The sequence below is a fragment of the Notamacropus eugenii genome, chromosome 1, assembly GCF_028372415.1.
Source record: "Notamacropus eugenii isolate mMacEug1 chromosome 1, mMacEug1.pri_v2, whole genome shotgun sequence".
NCBI classification, from domain to species: Eukaryota; Metazoa; Chordata; class Mammalia; order Diprotodontia; family Macropodidae; genus Notamacropus; species Notamacropus eugenii.
The window spans coordinates 26,004,227-26,031,538 of record NC_092872.1 but is presented as its reverse complement, the minus strand read 5'-3'; the positions used below and the strand labels follow the sequence as shown (position 1 = coordinate 26,031,538).

Sequence of the window (27,312 nt, the reverse complement as noted above, 5' to 3'; positions counted from 1 at the left end):
ATTTCTTTGAAAGACCATTTTTTCCCCTGAAGTATTATACTCAGTTTTGCTGGGTAGGTGATTCTTGGTTGTAGTCCTAGTTCCTTTGACTTCTGGAATATCCTATTCCATGCCCTTCGATCCCTTAATGTAGAAGCTGCTAGATCTTGTGTTATCCTGATTGTATTTCCACAATACTTGAACTGTTTCTTTCTAGCTGCTTGCAATATTTTCTCCTCGACCTGGGAACTCTGGAATTTGGCCACAAGGTTCCTAGGAGTGTCTCTTTTTGGATCTCTTTCAGGAGGGGATCAGTGGATTCTTTCAATATTTATTTTGCCCCCTGGTTCTAGAATATTAGGGCAGTTTTCCTTGATAATTTCATGAAAGATGATGTCTAGGCTCTTTTTTTGATCCTGGCTTTCAGGTAGTCCCATAATTTTTAAATTGTCTCTCCTGGATCTATTTTCCAGGTCAGTTGTTTTTCCAATGAGATATTTCACATTATCTTCCATTTTTTCATTCTTTTGGTTTTGTTTTGTGATTTCTTGGTTTCTCATAAAGTCATTAGGCTCCATCTGTTCCATCCTAATTTTGAAAGAACTGTTTTCTTTTCTTTTTTTCAAAGTATTCTTTTTTTTAATTAATTAATTTAACTTTTTTAACATTCATTTTCACAGAATTTTGGGTTCCAAATTTTCTCCCCGCTTATCCCCTCCCCCCACCCCAAAACACCGAGCATTCTAATTGCCCCCATCACCAATCTGCTCTCTTGTCTATCATCCCTCTCTGCCCTTGTCTCCATTCTGTCCTCTGTCCTGTAGGGCCAAATAACTTTCTACACCCCTTTACCTGTATTTCTTATTTCTTAGCGGCAAGAACAGTACTCGACAGTAGTTCCTAAAACTTTCAGTTCCCACTTCTTTTCCTCCCTCCCTCCCCACCCATTCCTTTTGGAAGGCAAGCAATTCAATATAGGCCAAATCTGTGTAGTTTTGCAAATGACTTCCATAATACTCATGTTGTATAAGACTAACTATATTTCCCTCCATCCCATCCTGCCCCCAATTACTTCTACTCTCTCTTTTGAACCTGTCCCTCCCCATGAGTGTCGACCTCAAATTGCTCCCTCCTCCCCATGTCCTCCCTTCCATCATCCCCCCCACCCTGTCTATCCCCTTATCCCCCACTTTCCTGTATTGTAAGATAGGTTTTCATACCAAAATGAGTGTGCATTTTATTCCTTCCTTTAGTGGAATGTGATGAGAGTAAACTTCATGTTTTTCTCTAACCTCCCCTCTTTTTCCCTAAACTAAAAAAGCCTTTTGCTTGCCTCTTTTATGAGATAATTTGCCCCATTCCATTTCTCCCTTTCTCCTCTCAATATATTTCTCTCTCACTGCTTGATTTCATTTTTTTAAAGATATGATCCCATCCTCTTCAATTCACTCTGCACACTCTGTCTCTATGTGTGTGTGCGTGTGCATGTGTGTGTGTGTTATCCCACCCTGTACCCAGATGCTGAATAGTTTCAAGAGTTACAAATATTGTCTTTCCATGTAGGAATGTAAACAGTTCAACTTTTATAAGTCCCTTATGACTTCTCTTTGCTGTTTACCTTTTCATGCTTCATTCTTGTGTTTGAAAGTCAAATTTTCTTTTCAGCTCTGGTCTTTTCATCAAGAGTGCTTGAAAGTCCTCTATTTCATTGAAAGACCAATTTTTCCCCTGAAGTATTATACTCAGTTTTGCTGGGTAGGTGATTCTTGGTTTTAGTCCTAGTTCCTTTGACTTCTGGAATATCCTATTCCATGCCCTTCGATCCCTTAATGTAGAAGCTGCTAGATCTTGTGTTATCCTGATTGTATTTCCACAATACTTGAACTGTTTCTTTCTAGCTGCTTGCAATATTTTCTCCCCGACCTGGGAACTCTGGAATTTGGCCACAAGGTTCCTAGGAGTTTCTCTTTTTGGATCTCTTTCAGGTGGTGATCGGTGGATTCTTTCAACATTTATTTTGTCCCCTGGTTCTAGAATATTAGGGCAGTTTTCCTTGAAAATTTCATGAAAGATGATGTCTAGGCTCTTTTTTTGATCCTGGCTTTCAGGTAGTCCCATAATTTTTAAATTGTCTCTCCTGGATCTATTTTCCAGGTCAGTTGTTTTTCCAATGAGATATTTCATATTATCTTCCATTTTTTCATTCTTTTGGTTTTGTTTTGTGATTTCTTGGTTTCTCATAAAGTCATTGGCCTCCATCTGTTCCATTCTAATTTTGAGAGAACTATTTTCTTCCGTGAGCTTTTGAATCTCCTTTTCCATTTGCCTAATTGTGCTTTTGCAAGCCTTCTTCTCCTCATTGGCTTTTTGAACCTCTTTTGCCAATTGAGTTAGCCTATTTTTCAAGGTGTTATTTTCTTCAGCATTTTTTTGGGTCTCCTTTAGCAAGGTGTTGACCTGCTTTTCATGCTTTTCTTGCATCTCTCTCATGTCTCTTCCTAGTTTTTCCTCCACCTCTCTAACTTGATTTTCAAAATCCTTTTTGAGCTCTTCCATGGCCTGAGCTCATTGAATATTTATTTTGGATGTGTGGGATACAGAAGTCTTGACTTTTATGTCTTTCCCTGATGGTAAGCATTGTTCTTCCTCATCCAAAAGGATGGGAGAAGATATCTGTTCACTAAGAAAGTAACCTTCCATAGTCTTATTTTTTTTCCCCTTTTTGGGTATTTTCCCAACCAGTTACTTGACTTTTGGGTCCTTTGTCAAGAGTAGGGTATACTCTGGGGATCTGTAAGATCTCAGTTCCTCCAAGGTGGCACAATCAAGCGTGTACACTGGTCTGGGATTAGGTAGAGATTTTTGTGCCCAGAATCTTAGCAGTTTCCTCTCCATAGCCATTCGGCCTCCAGTTCCACCAAGCCAGCACTGGGGCTGATTTTCAGATAAGCTGCCTGGGCAGGGCCACCATTCAGTGTGAGATAAAGATCAGCTCCCTCAGGGCCTCTACACAGGGCTGAGGTAATAATCAGTACCTCAGTGCTCCCAGGGATTTTATGATCCAACAATGAATGCGGGCTCCTGTAGGGGCTGTGGTGGGAACTGCTGCTGCCTGCCTGATGTGGCCTCTGTGGCTGCTGCCTGAAGCCAGGGCTATGGGAAGGCCCTCCTCCCTTCCCCACCAGCTGAAAAAACCCTGTTACTGACCTTTGGCACCTGTGGGTTGAGGGATCTGCGAAACTGCTGCTGTTGTGACCCCTGAGGTGTCCTTCTCCCAGAACCACACTGCATCACGCGGCCAAGGCTGGGCTGGGCTCCGCTCTGCGTCTGGTGCAACAGACGTTTCCCGTGTGCCTTTCAGGTCAGCCTGGGCTGGAAATCTCTTCCACTCTGTTGTTCTCCACTTCTGCTGCTCCAAAATTTGTTAAGATTCCCTCTCTACAGGTATTTTATGGGCTGTGGGGGGAGAGCCTGCATATGTGTGTCTTTCTACTCCACCATCTTGGCTCTGCCCTCGAGATTCCATTTTTTTAAAAGGTAATTTTATCCTTAGATGATCAGACTGGTATGTGGATGTAACCTATGTTTCTCTTTCCTTTCATCTCCAGTGCTATCAAATGTATCCCATCTACTTTGCAACTTCAATTCATTCAGTATCTACACCATATTTTATGTTACTGCAATTTAAAATTCTCAGGAATTTCACTTGTTAAGGTAGCTTTCCCAAATGGAATATTTATTTCATAGGTTCAACGATGTTAGAGTCTAGAAGGACTTCAGAGAATTTCTAATTAATCTCCTGTACTTTTGATGTGAGGGACCAGTAGCCACCCCACACACTCAACTCCTAGAAGGCTTTAGGGAAGCCCTAGGTCTGGGTGTGCAAGGATTCTCCCTCTGAATTATATCTTCCAGATGATTTGGGAGCAAAAATGTATGTATTCATTGGAAGAGAATCTTGAAAGTTGGAGGCATATTTTCATGTGCAGGTGTTTTGAAAAGGACAAGATGAACAATAAAAAGGTTTAGAAATATAAAAGGACAGAGCATGTTAGAGTGAAGACCCAAAAGAAGTACCATCCTACATTGGCATGAGTCATGTGCTTTCTAGCCAGGAGAAGTGTGACATCTATCTCTTCTTGTTACAGATTAGATTAATCCAATGAGAAGGTTGACTTGTTGCAGTCAATGACAAATTCAAGTTTATTTATGCAACCACAAGGACTGGGTAAAGTATATTGCTGTGAGTATTGAGAAGGATCTGTAGATATAAAGAGATAAAATGATTAATGTAGAAACTAATGGCATATGTGGGATAAGGAACAGGAAAGAGTCAAAGGTGACTGCTCTGTTACTTTTAGCATTTTAAGGTACAAATGTACCACTTAAGCTATTCAGTTTTTCTCTCTAACTACACTTCTGGTCCATCTTCTTTCAAATACCTATATATCTAATAAAATTCTTTTTGTCACTTTTTGCTTATGGTAGTAGCATACTGCAGACTGCTTATCTTCACCATTCATCTTTCAAGAGTTCTCTTTAGGAGTTTGGCAATGAAGAAGAGGAGACATAGAGAAGTGGTAAAGTAATAGTGTTTTTTAAAAGGAGAATAGTGATCTAGGTGCATTTTAATGCAGTAAGGAAGGAGCAAGTGGATAAGAGAGATAAAGATTGAAATGAGAGAGGGAATGATAGAAGCCACAAGGTCCTAGAGGAGAGAGGAGATGGAAGGAAAGGGAGGGTGGAATGAAGGGCATAAGTAGAGGGAATGGCCCTGGCTTGGAGAAAGCCCTGGCCTGTGAGACTGGAGCAAATGTATATATTCCCATCTCCCTTTTTAATTACCCAGTGATGTTAAAATGCCAAAAGTCATAGGAAAAAATTAGGTATTCCCTCTGTATGATCCAAAATATCTATCTAAAAGCCACAGATAGCATTACTTGCCACATAGAAATTTTAGAAGCTGAGAGAATTAATATTATGTTATTATATGAACAATAAATTATTAATTGTGATCCACAGAAGGCATAGAAGAAAATTTTTTTTTTACAGAAAATCTATTTTCTATAAAGGCCCAACTTTGCTTAAGGTCCGTCAGTTTCTGAAGGGTGTGGCTGATTGATGAGATTACTTTCAACTCTCAAAGAGCACGCTCATCAATTTTGGGCAGAATCCCACCCAACTAGGAGACATAATTTTTGTTTACAACATAAACTGAATCCAATCTGGTATAGCCCTTATACCCTGGGGAGCAGAGGAATGTATATATTTGCTTCATCCCCTTCATTAGAGTTTGGGTGACCCAGCTTGTGAAGGAGAAAATCTGTCAGAGTAGTCTGAATGGAAATGGCTCCAGATCGCTGGAGGCTGCTGAGTCTCATGATGGAGCCACTTTCTCAGCAGGAGGAGTAGAAGACTTTTAGCCTACTTTCTCATCAAATGTTCACTAATCAAGGTTGAATTTTCACTCGTCAGGGGAATTTCCTTTTAGAAAGTATTTAAGGCTCTCAGGGTCTCCTTTGGTTACGGAGAGAAACCACTGGCCATCAATTTATTGGTTGCTAGCTAGCCTAATTAATAAATTGATTATTAGTTACCCAGAAACTCTGTCTCTCAGGATTTTTATTTGTCACAAAATTTTCCCAGAAAGATCAGGGGTAAAACAAGGATAGCTATAATTTTGACCACTATTTGTTATAGTTCTAAAAATGCTAATACTATAAGACAAGACAAATAAAAGTAATAAAATAAGACAATAAAAAGTAATTCAAGGAAAAGTCAGCAAAGGAGGTAAAAATTATTTCTGTTCTCTTAGGATTTGATCATTTACCGAGACAACCACAAAAATTCAATGAATAAAATTAATCAAAATCACTCAACAACTTCAAGAAAGTGGCAGGATACAAAATATTACAAACCCATAGCCTTTCTATATATCATTAACAAATTCAGAAAGCAGAGACAGAAAAACTCCATTAAAAGGGCTACAGAATACATAAAACACCTAAGACATACTTGGAATTTACATAAACACAATTTCAACATAATATTTATAAAAATAAAGGAATATGAATAAAAGCATTTATTGCTGATGTTTAGACAGTGCAGATATTATAAAAATGATAATATTAATTAAATTAATTTATGAACTTAGTGCTATTCAATACAATTTCCTAAGGTTGGCTTTATAGAACTAGACAAAATATGAATAACATTTATTTAGAGAAATAAAAAGTGAATGGAAATAATGAAAAAATGAAAGAAAAGCATGAGGGTTCTTAGCATTACCAGATTTCAAACTATACTATACAGAAGAAATCATCAAATGATTTGGTACTGGTTAAAAAATAGAAAAGTAGATCAGTGGAATATATTGGAAGAGTAAAACCTAGTAGCAAATGAATACCGTAACTCATTGTTTGATAAAGTGAAGCATATAAACTATTGAAGTCAGACGTATTTGCCAAGAATGACTTGGAAAACTGAAAAGGGAATTGGCAGAAAATAGTTTTAGACTAGAATCTTAATCCATGTGCTAGAATAAGTTCTAAATGAATATTCAATTTAAATATAAATACAAAGGATATATCATTTTTAAAAATTAGAAGACACTTGACAGGACATATATATATCTATATATAGACACATATAGATATAGATATATATAACTATGTTTAAGGGGAATTCTTAATGAAATAAGAAATACAAGAGAACATGAAAGAATTTTAAATATAAAATGCAAAAGATTTTGCATGAACAAGATCAATATAATCAGAAGAAGAAGGGAAAATTTATAGTGGGAAAAAAGATCTTTGCAGTAAAATAAAAGTTGGACTCCTAAGATATACAGGAAATTGACCCAAATCTACAAAATGTAGGAGGACCATTCTTATAGATAAGTGGGCAAAGGACATACACAGTCTTCACCCAAAGAGAGGTAAACTATTAGCAACACTTGGTAAAATGTTCCAAATCACTAATAATTAATACATCTCTGAGTTTCTGTTTCAATGGACAAAGATGAGTTACACTGTGAGAATTTAGGTACAATGGCAAAAGATTACAAATTGATCCAATAACTTTGGGAAACAATTTAGAATCATTAAAATAAAATACTAAATCATTAATACTCCTTTGTCCCAAAATCACACCACTGAGCATGTGATTTCAGAAAGTTAAAGATAAGAAGATAGGTCCGTATACATCAAAATATTCCTAGAAGAACCTTTTTATGCTAGCAAAAAAAAAAATTGTAATGCAGTGGGTATGCATCAATTGGGGAAGAAAAACTAGTATGTAAATGAAACAGAATATTATTGTGCCACAATAAATGGCAAGTATAAGGAATTCAGAGAAGTATGAGAAGAAATACACGGACTTGATCAAAATGAAGAAAGAAGAACCTGGAGAACAATATACATAGTGACTACGATGATATGAATGGAACAACCACAAAAAAAGATAGTTGAACTCAGATTAAATGCAATGATCGATAATATTGATTCTAGAGGATAGGCTTTAAAATAAATTCCCCCTTTTTTGATGATGGTTGATGGCAGAATATGGATGCCAAATGTGATGGGAGATGATAGAAACATTTTCTATATAGGTAAGTTCTCCTTTATTATTTTTCTTTATTACAAGGGAAGGTTCCAGGATGGAGAAAGGACATAACTGAGAATGACTATGAAAGAAAACAAACAAAACCCCATAAGCACCAAGAAAACAAACAAACAAAAAACTCACTTTGTTATTATTTCCTTGGGAAATGGATTGAAAGTGATATCTCTTCTGGCACAATCTCTGGCACTGTAAGTACCGTCCATTTATGTGCTTCCATTCTAGTTTTCCTTATCCATTTGTAGGACAATAGTATAGAAGTAAAAAAAGACCAGAGGTAACTCACACCTGACATTTTGGATACCATAGCTTAATGTCATTATAACTACCATCTGGTGCTCAGAGGCAGAATTTGGTATATTTGAGAGAGTAACACCCAACCTCTGGAATTTTAGAAATGACATTTTTTCCAGAGCACATTTTCCTCCCTGCCCCACCCCATTCCCCCCAGCAGGGCAGGAAGTTTGACTTCCCCTTGGTCCATACCTGTACGTACTCCCTTCTACCCTTACCCTAACCTCTCAGGAAACTGAAGCTTCATTACGACATGTGTCACTCTGGGAAACCTGAATTTTGATCATGCATGAGTCTATAGTCCAAGAGTAAGAGTTCTAAATCATGTGGTTCATTGATTCCTGCTATAATAAGACCTGTTAGTAAAGTCAAAACCATAGGATCTTTTCATTCAACTCAATTCCCTTTCCTTGCCACAGAGAAGATTCATCCTTTATCTATTTATACCATAAGTATTCATCAGCTTCCTCCATTAACACAATTAACAGACATTTACCACAGAAAAGTTTTCATCTATTATAGCTTATAGGAGATAAAACCAGAAATTAGAAGTAGCTAAGAAATAGTGAAAATCATATAGGAAGTGTCTAGTAGTTCAAAGGAAGGGAATGAAACCTGCCAGATCATTTCTTGTTCTCAGAGAAGCAACAGTCCTTCTAGCCTCAGTGCATTCTAGCCACACCATCATTTTGTTTGTTTGTTTGTTTTTATTTTGTTTTGTTTTTATGAGCAGAAGTCACGGATGCTGCAGCTGGCATGAAATGCCCAGACACTAGTCTCTAAACTCATGTAGCAAAATGTCTGCTTTGACTTCACTCCCTGTCCTCAGCCATTTAGCTTGCTTTTCTTCCAATAGGAACTCCAATTTAACTTGGTACTCATGTTTTGGCTCTACCTCCTCCCAGTCTGTTTGTCTGTGTACTATCTCCCACAAGAATCTCTTACTCAGGGTAAGAAGCCAACAACACTACCTGTCTGGGATTACATTTTCCAGAATTCACACAGCTACATGGGTTTCACCTTTCTCTGCCCTCAGGGAAAGGCCACCCAGATACCATAGATTGTAGAGGATGCAGAACTTCATTTACTAGAGAGAAAATGACCCCAGCATATTCTTTTGCAACTATATTTTGTAAAGAGTATGTCCTCCTCTCATATTGTTAGACTAATTTGTAGAGTTTCATAACTTTTCAGTTGAATTAAAATACTTAAAATAGTTGACTTAAAATATAAAGGCCACCTAGAAACTTTAGTTACTGGTGAAGACAAGAAGGGTCTACTATGAATTGCAAGAAGTTATCAGTCATTAAGCATTTTCTGAGTGTTTACTATATTTAAATAGAATTAAGTACTACAAATGGTATAGAAAAAGCTTACCTTCAAGAAACTTAAAATCAAGTTAGAGAGACAAAATACATCCACATTAAACAACATGAGATTCATTATCTTACAATATATTGAGTAATACATAAAGATACAGATGTCAGAGAAATCTGAATGTGAGCCTGGCCAGAATCTCTGTGTGATGTTTCTGAGTATCTGTCATTTAGTAAGATATATTCATGATCTGGATCTAGACTAGGGGGTGGATGTGGCAGAAAGAGAGGCAGAATGTTGGAACACTGGGACACGAGGTTGAGAAAAGAAGGATGGAGAAAGACAGACCAACACGACTATATCCATGAGCTGTAACTCTTTTCTCAGTCTGGAGACAAGAAAGGCAATATATTTTCAGACACATAATACAACTGGGTGAATGATTATCTCTGTCTCATAGAACAAAGTCAGAAGAGACCAGGAAACCAACATGTACAGTGGCCACCATTCTGTCAGTCATCTGAGAAGAGTGGATAAATAGTGACCAAGAGCCATGTATCACCAAGGCAACATTCACAGCACCGGTGGTAACTATGAATATGAATCACAAAGTATAACAAACTCTCCATAGAGAAGGTGGAAGAAAAACCTTTATTCAGACCCTGGAAAGCCAATCCCCAAACCAGAAAGTCAAATCCATCATAGTAGCTAGGAAATCAATGCATATTAGCACTACAGGGGACATAGCCATTCCCAAGTCTCCTGTCTCCCCCCCCCCCTCCCCAATTCTGTGCTGGGGCCTTCCCACAAATACAAGCCTAGCTGTCTGCTTGCCTGTCTCCTCTTTCTCTCTGCCCTAACTACTCTCACTCACTTCAACTCAGTTCTACTCCACTCATTCTATTCTACCCACAGCAAGCTTCTCCCATCACATGTGACTTAAGATTTAAGCAAGTCACATGGGCCTACTAATGAATGGGAAAGATCTTCCCACTTAAATTACCATTACAAGCTGTGAGTAACTTTAGTTATCCATTTCCCTGCACCTACTATATTTCTGGTTACCTGCCTCCCCAAAAACCACTGTAAGTAACTGCCATTGTCCCTCTGTGTCTATAGTGTCAGGAGTTAAGAGTCTTATGTTATACCAGGGAACTCTTTGGTTTCTCTTTCTAAAGCTTTGGAGCTATAGGGAAGTGATCAATTGTGTTTGTCCTTCATTGCTGAAGAAGACCATGTCATCAGAGAAATGATGACATGACTTACACTTGACTTTGTTTTGAGTGAGGGAGGGCTGTGCAGGTTCCCAACCTCACTTCTTCTCTAGAGCTGAATCCAGTGACCAGATATTCATCAGGGTGACTGGAGATAGCCCAGAATGCACTGGGAGACCTTGGGCCCTTTAGACCAAGGTCTTTGCTGGTACTCACTTGAGGAGAGGCAACGCCCATCAGAAAGTAAAGGTTCACCCTTGGAGGACAGCTATTAAGATTACAGTAGTTTCTGTTGCTATTGCTGCAACTGCTAATTCTACTATGTTTTTAAAAGTTAATTAAATTATTTTGCTTTTGAATATAACAAAAGATCTTAAGCAATTTTTATGTAGTGGTATTTCCCCTCTAGTGGAAAAGGAACAGTTTCAATGAAGAATAGCCCCCAGAATTTAGGGATTACATATAGAAAATGATAGTGCTAGGAGCCAACAGAGATTTTCCTACTCAGACAAGGAAATTGTCACCTGTGGGAGCTTGTCACAATGAGCAGGAACACCCTTGTTACAATTAAGATCTAGTTTCTCTGATGTTGTTTCTTGTTTTGAAAATTTGTGGAATTTTTTTTGAGGGAGTGAGTCTTTTTGATTGTTAAGACCCACTGAAGAATTTTTTAAAATCCATTTCTTGTATTTTTGTGGAGGGGAGATGAATAAGCCATTAAGATTGGAACAGCAGGTCAACAAGCATGATGAATTAATGCCAGGTCACAATAGAAATATCAGGACAAATTGGTCTGTGATAAGTTAACTTATTTTGCTCCTGATTAAATTAGAAAGAAGATTACCCATGTGCATTATTGTGGTAAATTTAATATGTAATTGGCATCTAGATGCAATATATATTCTGTCATATTGACCAATGCTTTTGTTATATAATAGACTTCTTCTTATATTATACTTCTTGTGCTGATGTAGCATTTATATGTATTTTGTTTCCACAAGTGACCTAGGTACTCAATTATTTCATGAAACCCTAAAATGTGATGCTGTATGTAATATACTGCAATATTATATAATTAAAAATGCAATAATATACTGTAATATAGACTTGTGATCCATTTGTGGTGTACAGTATGCAGTTATATACTGTCAATTATATTATTTTTTCACATATTTGTGCTTGCTTTATGCAATTCTAATGAGAATGAAATGCACTATGTGTTCACAAGTATACTATACCATGTATTACTTATAACTACATTCTTATACTATATGATTATAGATATTCCCACATTCAGGAATTTGTTAGGATCTGCTTTTGAGAGCTAATTGTTAAATTTTATAGGGTAAGCATTTACACATCTATAAACTCTACAAATCAGGGCTCAATTTATTGTTTTATTGATTGTTTAGACTAGGAATATGCAAACTACCATGAAGTGGTCCCACCATATGTCTTTGACTGTCTAGAGAGCTAAGAATATTTTTTACATTTTTCTATACAATAAAACTTTTTTAAAAATACAAAAATCATTATTAATTCACAAGATAAGTAGCAAGCCAAATTTGGCCTATGGGCTGTAGTTTGCCATTCCCTGATCTAGACTTAGGAAAGTGGTGGAGAAAATATAAATGTTGCAGATTAAACCTCTGTACATTTTTTCCCTAGACAACTGGTTTTAAAAAATTTACCAGCACACTTCTGCTACAGCTTACATGATTTGCAGAAACTACAAATTTTTACTCAGTAGGGAGGAGTTAGATATGAGATTTCTCAAGGGGAAGTTCACCATGAAGTTTTACATTTATTGAAACATGACCATAGTCTAGATGGACTAAGGAGGGATTCTGACAGAAAAAAGGTAGGACTCAAAAATATTAGAACAAAAGCTTGAAGGAGTATGGAGATGGATCAAGAGAAATGGACTAAGGTGGTCCATGTACCTGGTGCCCTTTCAGGCTCTGGATCAGGGTAGTCAATCATCCCTTCCATCTCTGCAAGGTGTTGAACATAGGTAAGTGTGCTGATTAAGACTTACTACTGCGGATTGGGGGTTGAAATTTGCTTCTTTTCTGACATTGTAGCTACTACAGCTGATATGATGCTTTTACTAATTGTACTATTTTGTTTTTAAGATCAAAAAGATATAAGTGATTTGTTAAATACCCTCTGGATCTAAAAGTATAAGGAGTTGATAGTGGGTGGGTTCAAATGAGCCAATGAGAGTTTAGTTTCTGCAAAGTAATAAGTGGCTCCATCTGCTAGGGATTGTCCAGACTTTATTACACAAGAGAATAAATATATGTGCTATGACAAGTGATGTAAAGGAATGATTACAATAAATAGGGTTATTAGGAAAGATTTCCTGGGGACAAGGTTTAAGTCAGAGTTTAAAGGAAGTGAAGGATATAGCTTGGTGTATAGGTAAAGAAAAATTATTTTCGTTTTGTTATGCTCTGCATTGGCACTTGATTTTCAAGTGCACGTCAGAATGTTTTATGTCTTTATTCAGGTCTCTCTTCCTTCCTCATTAAGCTAAAACAGATCTATTAAAGCCAAGAATGGATGGCTCTGTGCTCATCATTCTCATCTTTATTCAAATATCATCACCATTGGTGTTTCCCACCAAGTTTTTGGGTTCCTGGTTAGCTGTTTGTATCCTTGCGAGATCACATGTGTTAGCTAGGTGATCCACCTATCATCAACATTCCTACTCTTCAATCCAACATTGAATTGTTCAACATCTTTTTACATGATTGTTTATCTCTTAACCACTTTCTTAAGACTATAAAACTCTATATTATGAAGAACCTTACACCATGGGCAGGCATCTTATTCTCCTTATGTATCATGATTTATGTATCATGATCCTGCTAACAACTCCCAAATTTACTCCCCAGACAACTAGCAGTAAAGACATTTTCAAAAATGCCCTATAATTTTAAAATTCCTTGACTGACATGTATCAAAGTCCCGCTTTCAAGGTGACCTTGTGTAATCTATTTGAAAATAACAAGCCAGAATTTTGTTTTTATTTATCTGGACCTGAAGATAAAATCCAGAGACAATGAATAGAAGGTAGAACCATTTATGAATATGAGCATTCAGGAAGGAATAGGAGATGGAGAAGAATGAAATGACAAAAAAGCTAGGGAGAAGTTATGGAAAGGGAAGGTAGGAGAGCCCAAATCTGGACTATGAGTCCATTCCTCCGAACAAGTGACGCTGTTGACTATCAGCCTTAGACAACTATGAACTTGCTTTAGAACCCCTGAAAGGATTAATGGCTTCCACTATTGTCCCCACATGCCATTTTTCTGCCATATATCTGTTAAGTCCTGGTTGAGGTTTTGGCATGCTATCATGACACTGACACAATGATATAATGAGTTTAATGTTGATTTATAGAATTTTGCCAGGTGTATCTTTCTTTTTCAATTTGGAGGTGCTAGAAACTGATAATCTGAAATCTCTAAAACTCAGGCAAAGCACTAAGAAAATGTTAAAAAAATAATTTTCTTTCCCCAAGATATGCTTTCAAATGAGATTAAGGAAGAAGTGACCAATTGTATTGGGGTTTCATTTACTAATGGTTAAGGTTGGACTAGAATTTAATGCTTAAATCTCAATAGGCAATGGCTAATGAAAATACAATTAAGAAATTAACTAGTATGAAAATTTAGGGAGTGGCAGATAAATGGTATCAATAGCAACTGCTCATCTATCTTTTTTATCTTTAAACAGTGATTTTTCTGGGTAAAAAAAAGGAACGTGGTTAAAAGATGCTAGCTTGAATATTTTCTCCCCTTTATCTTGGCTACTTCGGCTCGCAAATTAGGAGAAGTAGAATTATTAGAGTATATGGATTCTGGTCAGTTGTCACCCTTAGTTAACCTATTCAATCTCTGAGATTCTTACTGGGCCATGCAAATGGGCATTTCTTCATAATGAGCACATTACATTTTGAAACCATAAAGAGCTAATATTGTAGCAATAACATTTGGTTATTTCGAACAGCTTTTGTTCAGGTACTAGCACATATTTTAAACTTTTTAAATGAAGTACAGGTATCTAATATATACTATTTCACATATTCTTTAACATATTTGGAGATGAGAGGTCAAGTTACTAATAGCTGGTTTTTAAAAAGGATTTCCCTTAAGTGCTTGTGAAAAATGTGCACATGCACCTGTTTTCATCTTGCAAAAGAAATTTTTTACATTTAGTGTGTTTATGTCCAAAATGCCAAGTGTAGAGTAGCAGTTTAATAAATGCTTGTTGGTTGTCTGTTCATAAATGTTTCTGCTTATTTGTGGACCTAGGAGCTTATATGATTTATTGTTAAAATATTAGATCAAGAGTAGGAAACATGGAAATCCATAAGCCTTTTGTGAAATAAGTTGCTACTATAATTAGGAACACAGGGAAGATGAATTGTGAAGATATTCCCTGCAGCTAGTAGCCCTAGAAAGGGAATTATCCTCTTTCATACACTGGGGTTACCTACAGGCAGCACGTAAAACTGATAAACAGGGCTTCTTTATAAGTGTTTAAGGGATGGACCATAGCTCTTTGTGAAGGAAGGAAACAGAGGCAGGTGAAACTCTTTAAGGTGAAGAGCAATGAAACTGCAGAGGTTTGGTGCTTCTCAATGGTTTTTGCTACATGTACACATGTTCTCATGTACCTGAATAAGTCAGTGTGCTGAATTATCCTCCAAACTGCCTGGGATTTGGGGCACAGAAAACAGTAAATAATTCAGCTTCAATGACTCTGTTACAAGAGTTTGCTTCCTTAATACCTTTGAAGCCTATCTTTAACCTCTCAGAAATGCTTGGGTCAGAGTTCCTTAATTAAAAAAAAAAATCCTTGACCAGGTGGAATGCTTGGGGGAAAAACATACAGTAATTAATGTTGTTTTAAATTTTACATGCATTTCCAACTGTAGCCTTCTTAGATGCGATATTTAGTCTTAAACTGGATGCAATTTCACAATCTGAGAGGGAAAAAAGACTGAATAATATGGGTATGTGTGTTTATTGTGCACCTACATACATACATGCGTATTCATTTGTACATCTATTCAGTTCACTGAAGAGCTTTACTCCCCACTACATTATTTTTTTAACCAAAAATTCTTCCTTTCACTAGGTACTCACTTCTCTTACAAATAGGACCATGACCAAGTTCTGCACTGATAGCCCTAACTGCTGTGCTTTCCTGTCTCACCCTGACACTGCCTTCCCTTAAGGACAAAAAAATGGATTTTTTAAAAATGTGGAAATGTGTGTGTTGAGTGTTAGGGTACAGTATAAAAATATGTGACCAAGAATACATAGTGAAAGTCATGGATGGGCATGAATGAAATAGGTAAAATCGTTTTAGAATATAACTGCTCAATCCTGAGAAACCTATCCTCTAATGAGAAGGGGGTTAGGCTCCCTCTTCTCAAACTCTTGAACTTGTTAAATCCCTCTACTCTAGCATTCTGGGACTGACTTTATGTATAACGTAGGCTATGGCTCATGTCTATGGCCCATATCAGTGGTTTATGATGTCATGAATTAACCAGCTGGGGATATAGTGTATAATTGGACCATAAGGTTGTGCTACCTTCAGGCCACTCTCCCAGTGGCTATTCAGAAAGTAATCAGTAGACATGAGGGATCTTTCCCCCAGGGTTGCAATCTCCTCCACTGTTCACCAGGTGGTGCTCCTACCACATATGATTAACCTACTCCCAATCCCACTTGCCTTCTGGCTCTTCTTCGTGGGCAGCTGGTCCCAGGTTCTATATACATCTAGGAGAATATGCTACAAAATTACCAAAACAGGAAATCTTTCTTCATCTTTGCTCTAATATCCTATTCCATCATTGAGAACTTCTCTTCTCACTGATGTACCTCATTCATAAGATCGAAAATTTACAAATTTTTTTCTTATTGGCCATGGGATTTATTGAAACAATAACCAAAATAGTAGCTTAGCAACACTAAAACAAAATGGTAAAGAAGTATGTAATTAGCAAGCTGCAATAAAATTACCAGGCAGAACTGATTCCACCTGTGTTCTCTCTTTTTCCACCTTCTCCCAACCAGTAGAAGACATAAGGAATATTTGACAAATTTTGAAATGTGTCAAGATTTCCTTGGAAATCATTTTGAGGAAACATGGTCTGAGGTGGGGAAAGGGGAGAGAAAGAAGAGACATTGCAATTAGCTTCACTTCATCTGCTGTGGCTGTAGTTCATGGTTTGGCCATTGTTGGCCCATTCCAAATCTGATTTGGTCTATTACACATCCACTATTGTTTGCTCTAGCTCTGAAGCAGTCGAGGTATCTATGCTAGCATCAATAGATCTGTAGGATTCATACCAATTCTTGCTTTGCTCTTTTCCCTGAAGAGGCAGCAGGATCCCTCCCTTCTGCTCCAGCCATTTAAAAGCAAAACCCAAAATGGAGTTCAGACAGGAATCTCCTTTCCATTCTTTATTCAGAAAACTTGAGACAGGAAGTATCTTCAAGAGCAGAAGAAAAAAAAAATCACTTGCATACATTGGCTTCCGGTATTCTCCTATTGCCTCAGGTCATTTCCAGGATACAGTAGAAAAACTCTATTATACACTAACATATAGAATGATGGATTGGAAAGGCATTTAATGGGGTTTTCGTGAAAGGATGTTTACCTAAACATACAGTGTACCCCAACAGGATTCAAGACAAGTAGTACAGAATTATTCTCACTTAAGCTATTTAGAGCAGTAGTACTCAGAGAAGGTCTTACACTCTCAAAGGGACACTCCCCCCCCTCCCCCCCAATCCCCAACCTCAAGTTATGTCTGGTCTGAGAACTCATTTCTGTAGAAGACTTTTTGAACCACTATTAAACTTAGTCTTGATGTCAGTAAGCATGCCCATTCTTTGGGAGCAGGTATCTTTACTCCTCAGTGCTTGTTAAAGACAAGGAAAAAGATATGAAAAAGGATAGGAAGAAATAGGGTTTCTTCTATATTATTCATTTGAGTCCAGAGAAGAAAAAGAGGAGTCATTCAGAGGATAATTTCTGATTGCTTCACCTTATGACTCATCCTCTACTAGGCACCTTCAAACTCCTAATTTCTGACACTTCTGCTCAAGAATCCAAATCATCCTGATTATGGTAAATTTGAATAATGCTCTTCCACTATGAAAGGAAACCATGACAGACTATAGGCTCTTTTTTTTAATCAACCTCAGTACTTGACACTGTGCTTTCTATGTAGTAGATGCTTAATAAATAGCTGTTAAATAAATAGCATCTACTGAAAAAATAAAAGAAAAAGAATAAAGGCTACAGAGTGCCCCTAATTAAATTGTGGGACTTGTCTGGTAACCACAGTTCTTCAACTCCACTTTTGAAAACAATAAACAAATATTCTTTGTCAGTACGATGTGGATAATGATGCCTTCACTATCTACTTCAACAGGACGATGAAGAAGGCAATTTATAAACCATAATGCACTATATCAATGTATTAGGGGACACAGAATACTGAAAGTAGCCCTGGATTTGAAATCAGAAGACCTAATTTTGGATTTGGATTCTGCCACTTGTGTGACCTGGTCAAGTAATATAATTTCTCAAGGACTTAGTTTCCTTTTTTGAAAAATGAAGGGCTATGCTAGATCTCTCCTAAGGTTATCTTTCTATCTTTAAAGTTTGTGATCTGATGAACCACAGTATCTGTCATTATTAACTGTCTGTTATTCTTGTGTTACTTTACACATAATGCAGAATCAAAAGAAATCTAAGATATTGCCTTACAGTTGACATGCTTAGAAATTTTACAAACAACACAAAGCTGGAAGAAATCTCTAACACAATTGGAAACACAAAAGTGATCTAGAGGCCAGAAACTTGGGTGAAACTGAACAACTTTAACGAAGAAAAGAGGTAAAGTTTTATGCTGAAGTTCAAAACAAAGATTCAAGATGGAGGTGTGGCTAGACAGTCTGTTATCTGAAAAAGATGGGGGGGGGGTTGGCGAATTGTAAATGCAACAATATGACATGTATGAATCAGCAGTATGACATAGTGGCTAACAAATATAAAGTGATCATATACTGTATTAAGAGAAGCATCATGTGCAAAATGCCATCCACATCCAGAGAAAGAACTATGGAGTTGGAATGTAGAATGAATCAGACTATTTTCTCTTTTGTTATATTTTGTTTTTCTCATGATTTTTTCTATTCATTTTAATTCTTCTATGCAACATGACTAGGTGAAAATGTGTTTAATAGGAATGTATGTGTAGAGCAGATGTAAGATTGCTTGCCATCTTGGGGAGAGCATGGGAGAAAATCTGGAACTTATGGAAGTGATTGTTTAAAACCTGAAAACAAATTAATAATTTTTTGGGAAAAAAGAAAAAAAAGAGAGGCATCATATTCAAGAATAAGGAGGTAATAATAGTACTGCTCTTACAGTACTTGCTCTGGTAATACCCCACACTCTGTAGTCAGTTATGACACCACATTTTGGGAACAACATTGATAAACTAGAGAGCCTCCAGGAGAGGATGACAAGCATGGTGAAAGTTCTAAAGCAGATGCTCTATGAAGGTCAGTTGAAGGGACTGGAGAGGTTTAGACTGTATTTTAGAGAAGACTTAGGACAAATGATAGCTATCTTCAAGCATTTGAAGGGATGGACCAGCTAGATGGTGTAGCGGATAGAGAGCTGGGCCTGGAGCAAGAAGACCTGAGTTCAAATGTGACCTCGGATACTTACTAGCTGTGTGACTCCAGGCAAGTCATTTAACTCTGTCTGCCTCATTTCTTCAGCTGTAAAATGAGCTAGAGGAGGAAATAGCAAACAATTCCAGTATGTCAAGAAGACCCCAAATGGTGTCACAGAGTCAGACATGACTGAAGACGACTGAACAATTTGAAGGGATGCTAAGTAGGAAAGGGATTCTACCTGTCCCTGTCACCTCAAATGGCTGAACCAGGAGAAACAGATCAAAATTAAAAAGATACAGATTTAGTTGACATAAAGATAGACTCCCTAACAATAAAAGTCAACCTAAAGTGGCAGGGATTCTATTTGCAGGTAAGAAGTTGACTAGAAGCCATGTGGTTTCACCAAAACTGAAATTCTATGATCCTGTGATTTGGTGATCTGGGATACTTCGGTTCTATTCTATAAAAAGAGCTCACTGTCTAATTTAGGAGGTACAAACACAAAAAATACAAGTTACTAAAATGAAGAATGCCAGGTGAAGACTTCAGAGGTAGCGGCAGTTGTTCACCTGGAGCATGTGTGGGAGCAGTTCTAGAGCGGCTATCACACAAAAGCATGCTGCAACTCTTCTAAAAACCTCTGGAGACTCCAGAGATATGTGTGGCTAAATGCTGAACGGTCTTGATGGGGATGGCTTATTGGCTTGCTGGCCATTGAGGAAGAATAGATGCTGATTCACACGTGGAACTTTAAAAATGAGTAACCCAACCGTTTAGGTCTTTGTCTTCCTTTGACTGTCCATGTAGCATTATGTAATGCTAGGACTCTCTGTGAGGGTGGCTCTTCTCACTTTAGCAGCAAGTAATTGCTCCTCTACAACAGCTAGAGTCGGGGTAAAGCTAGGTAAGCTTGAACACAAGCCACTGGTTGTCTCAATTGTATTCTCCAACCTAATTGGAGGTGACAGAGCAGTGATTCCGAGATGGATTTATCTAAGGTTGGAAGCAGTTTGATTTTCTCAAGAGGTTGATAGATCTAGGGTCCTCAGTTGGAATCAGGTGCACTTTGGGAGATATCAACCCTATATTAGCTATAGAACTTCTTAGAGGAGAAAGCAGCCACACCACCAACAAAAGGAATAGCCCAGTCCCTGGCTCTGCTGGCTGGAAGCCATGGGTCTGGAGAGGATTGTGTGGGCAGGGCAAAGCTGAGGTTAAATGTGAGATGCTGATTTAGGAGTTCCATAAAGTGCTTTTTGTTTTGATGACTTTAAGTCTCAACCTAATAGAGAATAGTTTTTTATTAGCTATTTTATATTATTAGTGCTTAATCTCAAGTGAACCAAAGGCACGCAGGTGGTGAGTTTAAGTAGTCTGTGGTATATTAGTTACCATGGTTTGTAGGTGAAAAATAGCATAAAAGAGATCAACAAAATCATGTATGACTAGAAAAGGCTACATACAATAATTTATTTTAAAATATTTATTAAATGACTATTATGTGCAAATTCCAGTGTAATCTATCAGTTATCACTTGCTCTAGTTATATAAATTTTAATTAAAAAACATATATTAAGCACTTACTATGTGGAAAGTACATAGGGATAAAAAGAAATGATACCTTCCCCCAAAGAGCTTACACTCTAATGAGTTTCAATATTCTACATGAAAAGATAACTAAATTATTTTTATTTATTTTACCTTTATGACAGAGAGGGGACTCTGTGACCAGAGCCTGGTTCTCTCCAACAGTTTAGACCTTGGGCATATGTGCTCCATCCAGCATCAGAGGGCATTCTGGGTTATCTGACAAGCTCCCTATGCCTTTCTCTAGCTCTCAGAGAAATTGTATATTGGTCATTCCTTGGATTCTCTCTTTTGTGAGTGGTATGAATATTCTCAAGTTAGTCTAGGAGTTGGGTCTCTTTCCATCCTCCAGGCACTAGCCTATTTACTTTGTTTTGTAACTGCTGCTTCTTATTCAAGGTCACTTACAAAATATGCTGTATAAAATTTTAATCAGAATCAAAACAATAAATCCAATCAGGCTGATGGTAATGCAGTCAATCAAAAAGCATTTATTAAGCGCCTACTATATGCCAAGCACTGTGTTAAGTACTGAAGATATAAAAACAAAAATGAAATAGTTCTTGTCTTCAAAGAACTTATCGTGTGCTGGGGGAGACAATACATATGCTTATAACTACATAAAACATCAGCTTTCATAGCTCTTCACACAGACACTATGAATATTATTATTGCATTGTTGAAAGGGAATAGACTTAGAGGATGAAATTGTGTAGTTGCTATTTGGAATGAGTTTGCTTTCATCACTGAATTAGAATGAAACTCAGGAGTGTGAGAATTCTTTTCCTGAGAAACCGAGGAATTTTTTAGAAAGAAAAAAGAAAGATTTGGAGATAACTGATTTTAACTCTAATCTGAAGAGAAGTGATGTGGAAAAGACATCTTAAGAAGCAATTTTAAATGCCCTCCAGAGACATCTTAATAGTGGAACTATGGTTCCAGTTTCTGAGGAAAAGTCAGAAGCTGAAGTTGATAGTTAAAGATTACTTTGGTTATGATCTTTCTCATAGCTGATAAATTGGTAAAATATTTAAATATTGCTAGTTACATTGTTAATATATTGAATAGCCAGTAATATTGATATTTTAACCTAAGATACAGAAGAGAGAAAGCTTATGGGAAAATCTATCAATATCTGTCTCTCTCTCTCTACCATCATTTTATAGGTTCATTCTACACTGAGTCTTATACCTCTATCAAAAGACATGTAACAGAGTAATATGTTTTATCATTAGCCTGGAGAATTGTGGTTGGTCAGTTACTAAATCTTTTAAAGTTTTTGTCTTTACAATATTGTGTGTCATTGAATAAATTATTCTGGTTCTGTTGACTCTGCATAAGTTCATACAACTTTTTCCAGGTTTCTTTGAAACTATCTCCTTTATCATTTCTTATAGCACAATAATACTACATCACATTTGGGTACTCTAACTTCTTCAGCCATTATCAAATTGATGGTTACCTCTTCAATTTCAAATTCTTTGCCCTTACAAAAAAAGACTGGAAATAATTTGGTACGTTCTTTGAGTTTGTTTCACTTGGAACTAATTCTCTCATAATCTATCTCTTTTCTAATTCTCTCCTTACTTTCCCTCCTATTTCAATGTTGAAGGAAATGTCTATCTGTACCCAACTCTCTTTCTCTGTCTTTTTCTCTCTCCCTGCTTTGACTAGTTCAGATAAGTGAGATTCAAGTATCAGCAGCTCTTCACCCATTTGTTTGTATAGACTTCGACTTATGCATCCCAATTATGTGAGATAATTTCCCCTCATCTTTCTCTTGCCTTCCCACCCAGTGTATTCTTCTTCTCTTTTTTTTCCACCCTTCTTTTAAGATAATCATGACCATCCTCAGATATTCTCTCTAATCAGACCCCTTCTTTGAATCCTGATGATGGTATGGTTCAGAAAAGACATATAGATCATCTCCATATAGATCTGTTTGAATGTAAGCAGTTCGTCCTTGTTAAATTCCTGATCATGATTATTCATTCATGTTTAGCTGTTTATGGTTATCTTGATTCCTTTGTCTGCACCTCAAAATTTCTGCATCTTTTCTTTAAAAATGTTTGGAAGTCTTTCATGTCATTAAAGATCCATTTTTTTTCCTCTTGTAGGATCATTTTTAGTTTTGTTGGGTAAGGTATTCCTTTGGGTTCTGTAACATTGTATTACAAACTCTCTGATTCTCTAAGTGGTGGCTGCCAAATCTTGTGTGACCTTTATTAAGTCCTCAGTATTCTTTCTTTTTGGCTGTTTCTTGTATTTTTTATTAGATTTGGAAGCTCTAGATTTTGGCAAATAATGCTATGAATGTTCATTTTGGGATTTCTTTCAGAAAATTCCTTCTATTTCCATTTTGTCCTCTGGTTCTAAGATCTGGATAGTTTCCTTTTATGGTTTCTTAAAATATGTTTACTATTATTTGGTCATGGCTATCAGGTAGTCCAATGATTCTTAAATCATCTTTTTTCAATGTATTTCCAGGGTCATTTTTGTTTGATAAACTACCTTGCCTTTTCTTCTATTTTTTCAACACGGAGCATGAAATAAGCATCCTTATCAGATCATAGCCATTCCAATGTCTGCATAGTCTCCAAGGGTAGCAGGCAGGGCAAACACTCCCCTCCATCCAAGTGCTGACCACATAACTCTAGGCTGAGTACCAACTTCTCACTTTTCACTTGTGAAGATGCTTGAGGTTCATCAGTTTCATAAAGTTGTCTATTTTCCTAGTTACTCGTGCAGATGGTACAAACTTTGCATTCAGGTTGCGGGGTCTCCTTGCCAACTACTGTACTCTTTCTTTTCTAATTGACTATATATATTCAGTGGAATCTCTGTTAAGCTGGACAAGTCAGAGAAGCTTTTCCTTACTATGAGAAGGATCTTACATGCCTGGATTCATACTCCTGACAAGGCAGCTCTAGAGAGGAAAGTCACAGCATTATCATCAGAACAATGTTGCTTCCATCTTCATACTTACTTTTTTTCTTAAGTAGCCTCACCCTCAGTTTTCTCATGGCCTTCTCCAGAGACAGACAGGTAGAGCATTGGATAGAACACTGGGCTTGGGAGTCAGGAAGATCTGAATTAAAATCCAACCAGAGACAATACTAGCTGTGTGATCCTGGGCAAGTCCCTTAGCCTCTTTATCTTAGCTTCCTCAAGTGTATAATAGGGATAATAGTCGTATAGCCAGGGTTGTGGTGAGGATCAAAGAATAATATTTGTACATCATACATAAAACAGAGTCTGGCACATAGTAGGCACTTAATAAATCCTTCCTGCCCCTCCCTCTACACCCTTTTTTTCCAACCCCTAGCAACTGGGCATGCTTGGGAGGATGTTTGCCTGGGAAGCTCCCTAGGGACAGGCAAGCACTTAAGTGTTTACCTAAGTAACTTGTGGAGGGACTAAGTATGAAGGTGTGGAAGTCCCAGGAAAGTTCTAAGAAGGCAGATCAAGGTTGAGGCAGATGTAGAAATGGGGGAATAGGGTCCGGTCACGATCAGAAAGCGGAAATCGCAGACTTGAGGGTTCTGGGGAAGCAGCTGGTAGGTGTCAGTACCAGGTATGACCCAAAGTGGGGGGGCCGACTACCTCCTCACCTCGTCCATCAGCCCGTTCCACTTTAGGATGCTCTAATCCCTACGAGTTTTCCTCTAACTTTAACTTGATTCATTTAGTGCTTAAGTATTTTATACAGTTTAAGGACAAAATCACCAACCCAGTCCCTTCCCATCCGCTTCCATTCAAGAGGCATTTAGTAACTGCCCACTCTGGGTGAGCACTAGGAATACGGAGATAAGTTAAAGGATAATGAGGCGGAGAGGGCCCGGGTACGGAGGAGGCCGGGGCGGCTCTGAGGCTCGGGCGAGGCCGGGGCTCCTGCGACGTGGAGGTGCCGGGCCGGCTCTGAGGCTCGGGCGAGGCCGGGCCGGCTCTGAGGCTCGGGCGAGGCCGGGGCTCCTGCGACGTGGAGGTGCCGGGCCGGCTCTGAGGCTCGGGCGAGGCCGGGGCGGCTCTGGGGCTCGGGCGAGGCCGGGGCTCCCAGACGTGGAGGTGCCGGGCCTCGGAGGAGGCCGGGGCGGCTCTGAGGCTCGGGCGAGGCCGGGGCTCCCAGACGTGCACGCGCCGGGATAGGCAGCTACGGAAAGGCACGACTGGAGGCTGCCGACTGGAGACCTTCTTCCGCCGGAAACAGAGGCGGCCTGGTTTCCACGCTTCGCACGCTGGACCCGACACCAGGTCTAGAACAACTTATCCGAATTCTGAAGAGTGCCAGGATGAGGGAAAGGGACGGGGCCGCGCCGCGAGTCGGCTCGAGGCTCGGCCGCCCACGTGCCCGGCTCTTGCCACCGCGCCTGCGCGGCCACGCCCGGCTTCCTGACGAGGAGCGGGGAGGGGATTGGTGGTGGCGCGGTCGCGGGGAGGGAGAGGCAGCGTGAGAGCTAACGGACCGAGGCGGGAAAAGGGCGGCGCACGCGCAGCGGGAAGCTCTGGCGGCCCGGGATGGGGCCGGGGAGGGCGGAGTTTGGAGAAGGAAACTTGACCGCTTAGCGGGCCTGCGGCGCGTTCCCCGCCCCCCTCGGGCGGCAGCGCCGCTCTCCCTGATTTGGGGCGGGGGTACGCGGGGCGGGGCGCGTTCGGGGTCAGGCCGAGCGGGCCCTGGCGGGAGCGCGCCACGGGCAGGGCTGAGGGCAGCCCTGGCTGGGCAGGGTGGAGGCGGCGGGCGACGTGGCCGAGGGGCCGGGGGCTGACGCCCCCCAGGCTTTGCCCTCTGACCCCGCGCTTTTGGGGAGGGGCTCCGAGGAGGAGCTGCAGCTGCTGGAGGAGGAGCTGAGGAGCGTCCGCGAGGAGCTGGGCCAGTGCCAGGTGGGCTCCGGGCCTTGGCGGCGAGCGTTCCCCCCCCTCCCCTGTCCCTGCCCCTCCCCCTCCTCCCCTCCCCCTTTCCTCCTGCCCCTCCCTCTTTCCTCCTGCCCCTCCCCTCTTTCCTCCTGCCCCTCCCCTCTTTCCTCCTGCCCCTCCCTCTTTCCTCCTGCCCCTCCCTCTTTCCTCCTGCCCCTCCCCTCTTTCCTCCTGCCCCTCCCCTCTTTCCTCCTGCCCCTCCCTTCTTTCCTCCTGCCCCTCCCCTCTTTCCTCCTTCCCCTCCCTTTTCCCTCCTCCTCCCCCTTTCCTCCTTTCCCTCTTCTTTTTCCTCCTTCTCCTCCCTCTTTCCTCCTTTCTCTCCCTCTTTCCTCCTTCCCTTCCCCTCTTCTCCTTCCCTTCCCCTTTTTCCTCCTTCCCCTCTCCCTTTTTCCTCCTTCCCCTCTCCCTTTTTCTTCCTTCCCCTCCCCTTTTTCTCCTTCCCCTCCCTCTTTCCTCCTTCCCCTCCCTCTTTCCTCCTTCCCCTTCTCTTTTTCCTCCTTCCCCTCCCTTTTCCTCCTTCCCCTCCCCTCTTTCCTCCTTCCCCTCCCCTTTTTCTCCTTCCCCTCCTTTCTTTCCTCCTTCCTCTCCCTTCTTTCTTCCTTCCCCTCTTCTCTTTTCTCCTTCCCCTCCCCTCTTTCCTCCTTTCTCTCCTCTCTTTCCCCCTTCCCCTCCCCTTTTCCTCCTTCCCCTCCCCCTTTCCTCCTTCCCCTCCCTTTTTCCTCCTTCCCCTCCCTCTTTCCTCCTTCCCCTTCTCTTTTTCCTCCTTCCCCTTCCTTTTTCCTCCTTTCTCTCCATCTTTCCTCCTTCCCTTCCCCTCTTCTCCTTCCCTTCCCTTTTTTACTCCTCCTCCCTTTTTCTTCCTTCCCCTCCCCTTTTTCCTCCTTCTCCTTTTTTCCTCCTTCCTCTCTCCTTTTTCCTATTTCCCTTTTTCCTCTTTCTCTTCCCTCTTTTCTTCCTCTTCTCTGCTTTTTCTCCATCCCCTACTCTCCTTTCTTCCCTTTTTCCTCCTTCCCCTCCCTTTTTCCTCCTTCTCTTCCCCCTTTCCTCCTTCCCCTCCTCTTTTCCCTCCCTTTTCCCTCCTCCTCCCCCTTTCCTCCTTCCCCTCTTCTTTTCCCTCCTTCCCCTCCCTTTTTCTTCCTTTCCCTCCCTTTTCCTCCTTCCCCTTCCCTTTTCCTCCTCCCTCCCCTTCCCTTTTCCTCCTCCCTTTTTTCCTCCTTCCCTTCCCCTTTTTCTTCTTTCCCCTCTCCTTTTTCCTCCTTCCTCTGTTTTTCCTCCTTCCCCTCCCTTTTTCCTCCTTCCCCTCCCTTTTTCCTCCTTCCCTTCCCCTTTTTCCTCCTTCCCTTCCCCTTTTTCCTCCTTCCCTTCCCCTTTTTCCTTCTTCCCCTCCCTTTTTCCTTCTTCTCCTCCCTTTTTCCCCCTTCCCCTCCCGTTTTCCCCCTTCTCTTCCTCTCCCTCATAGTCATTCTGATTAATCTCTTAGATCCTTTGACTCCAGATAAACACTTAAAATCATTTTCTGTGTTCTGACTTGTCAGCCTGACCAGAATGGATCTCCAACCACCTCTGTAGGCGGCCAGAGCCAAACAAACAGAGCAGGCTGGACACAGGAGAGTCAGGACACAGACCTAAGTTTGATTAATTTCAGAGTGAGGAAAATGAGGTATGCA

The 27,312-nt window shown here is 39.8% G+C and overlaps 1 protein-coding gene and 1 long non-coding RNA gene across 2 annotated transcripts in view; both read left to right on the top strand.

Annotated features, from left to right (window-relative positions):
* The first annotated feature begins 3,080 nt into the window (after positions 1-3,080).
* Positions 3,081-10,686, top strand: LOC140534590 (uncharacterized). The gene is made up of 4 exons (XR_011977386.1): positions 3,081-3,340; positions 4,128-4,222; positions 7,624-7,790; positions 9,671-10,686. It is a non-coding gene; the product is annotated as an uncharacterized lncRNA (long non-coding RNA).
* A 14,337-nt stretch (positions 10,687-25,023) lies between these two features.
* CNTLN (centlein) overlaps positions 25,024-27,312 on the top strand; it is a 438,525-nt gene continuing 436,236 nt past the window's right edge. The window contains exons 1-2 of the mRNA XM_072600808.1: positions 25,024-25,181; positions 25,435-25,612. Coding sequence (XP_072456909.1) covers positions 25,024-25,181; positions 25,435-25,612 — 336 coding nt within the window. The remainder of the gene's footprint in view (positions 25,182-25,434; positions 25,613-27,312) is intronic.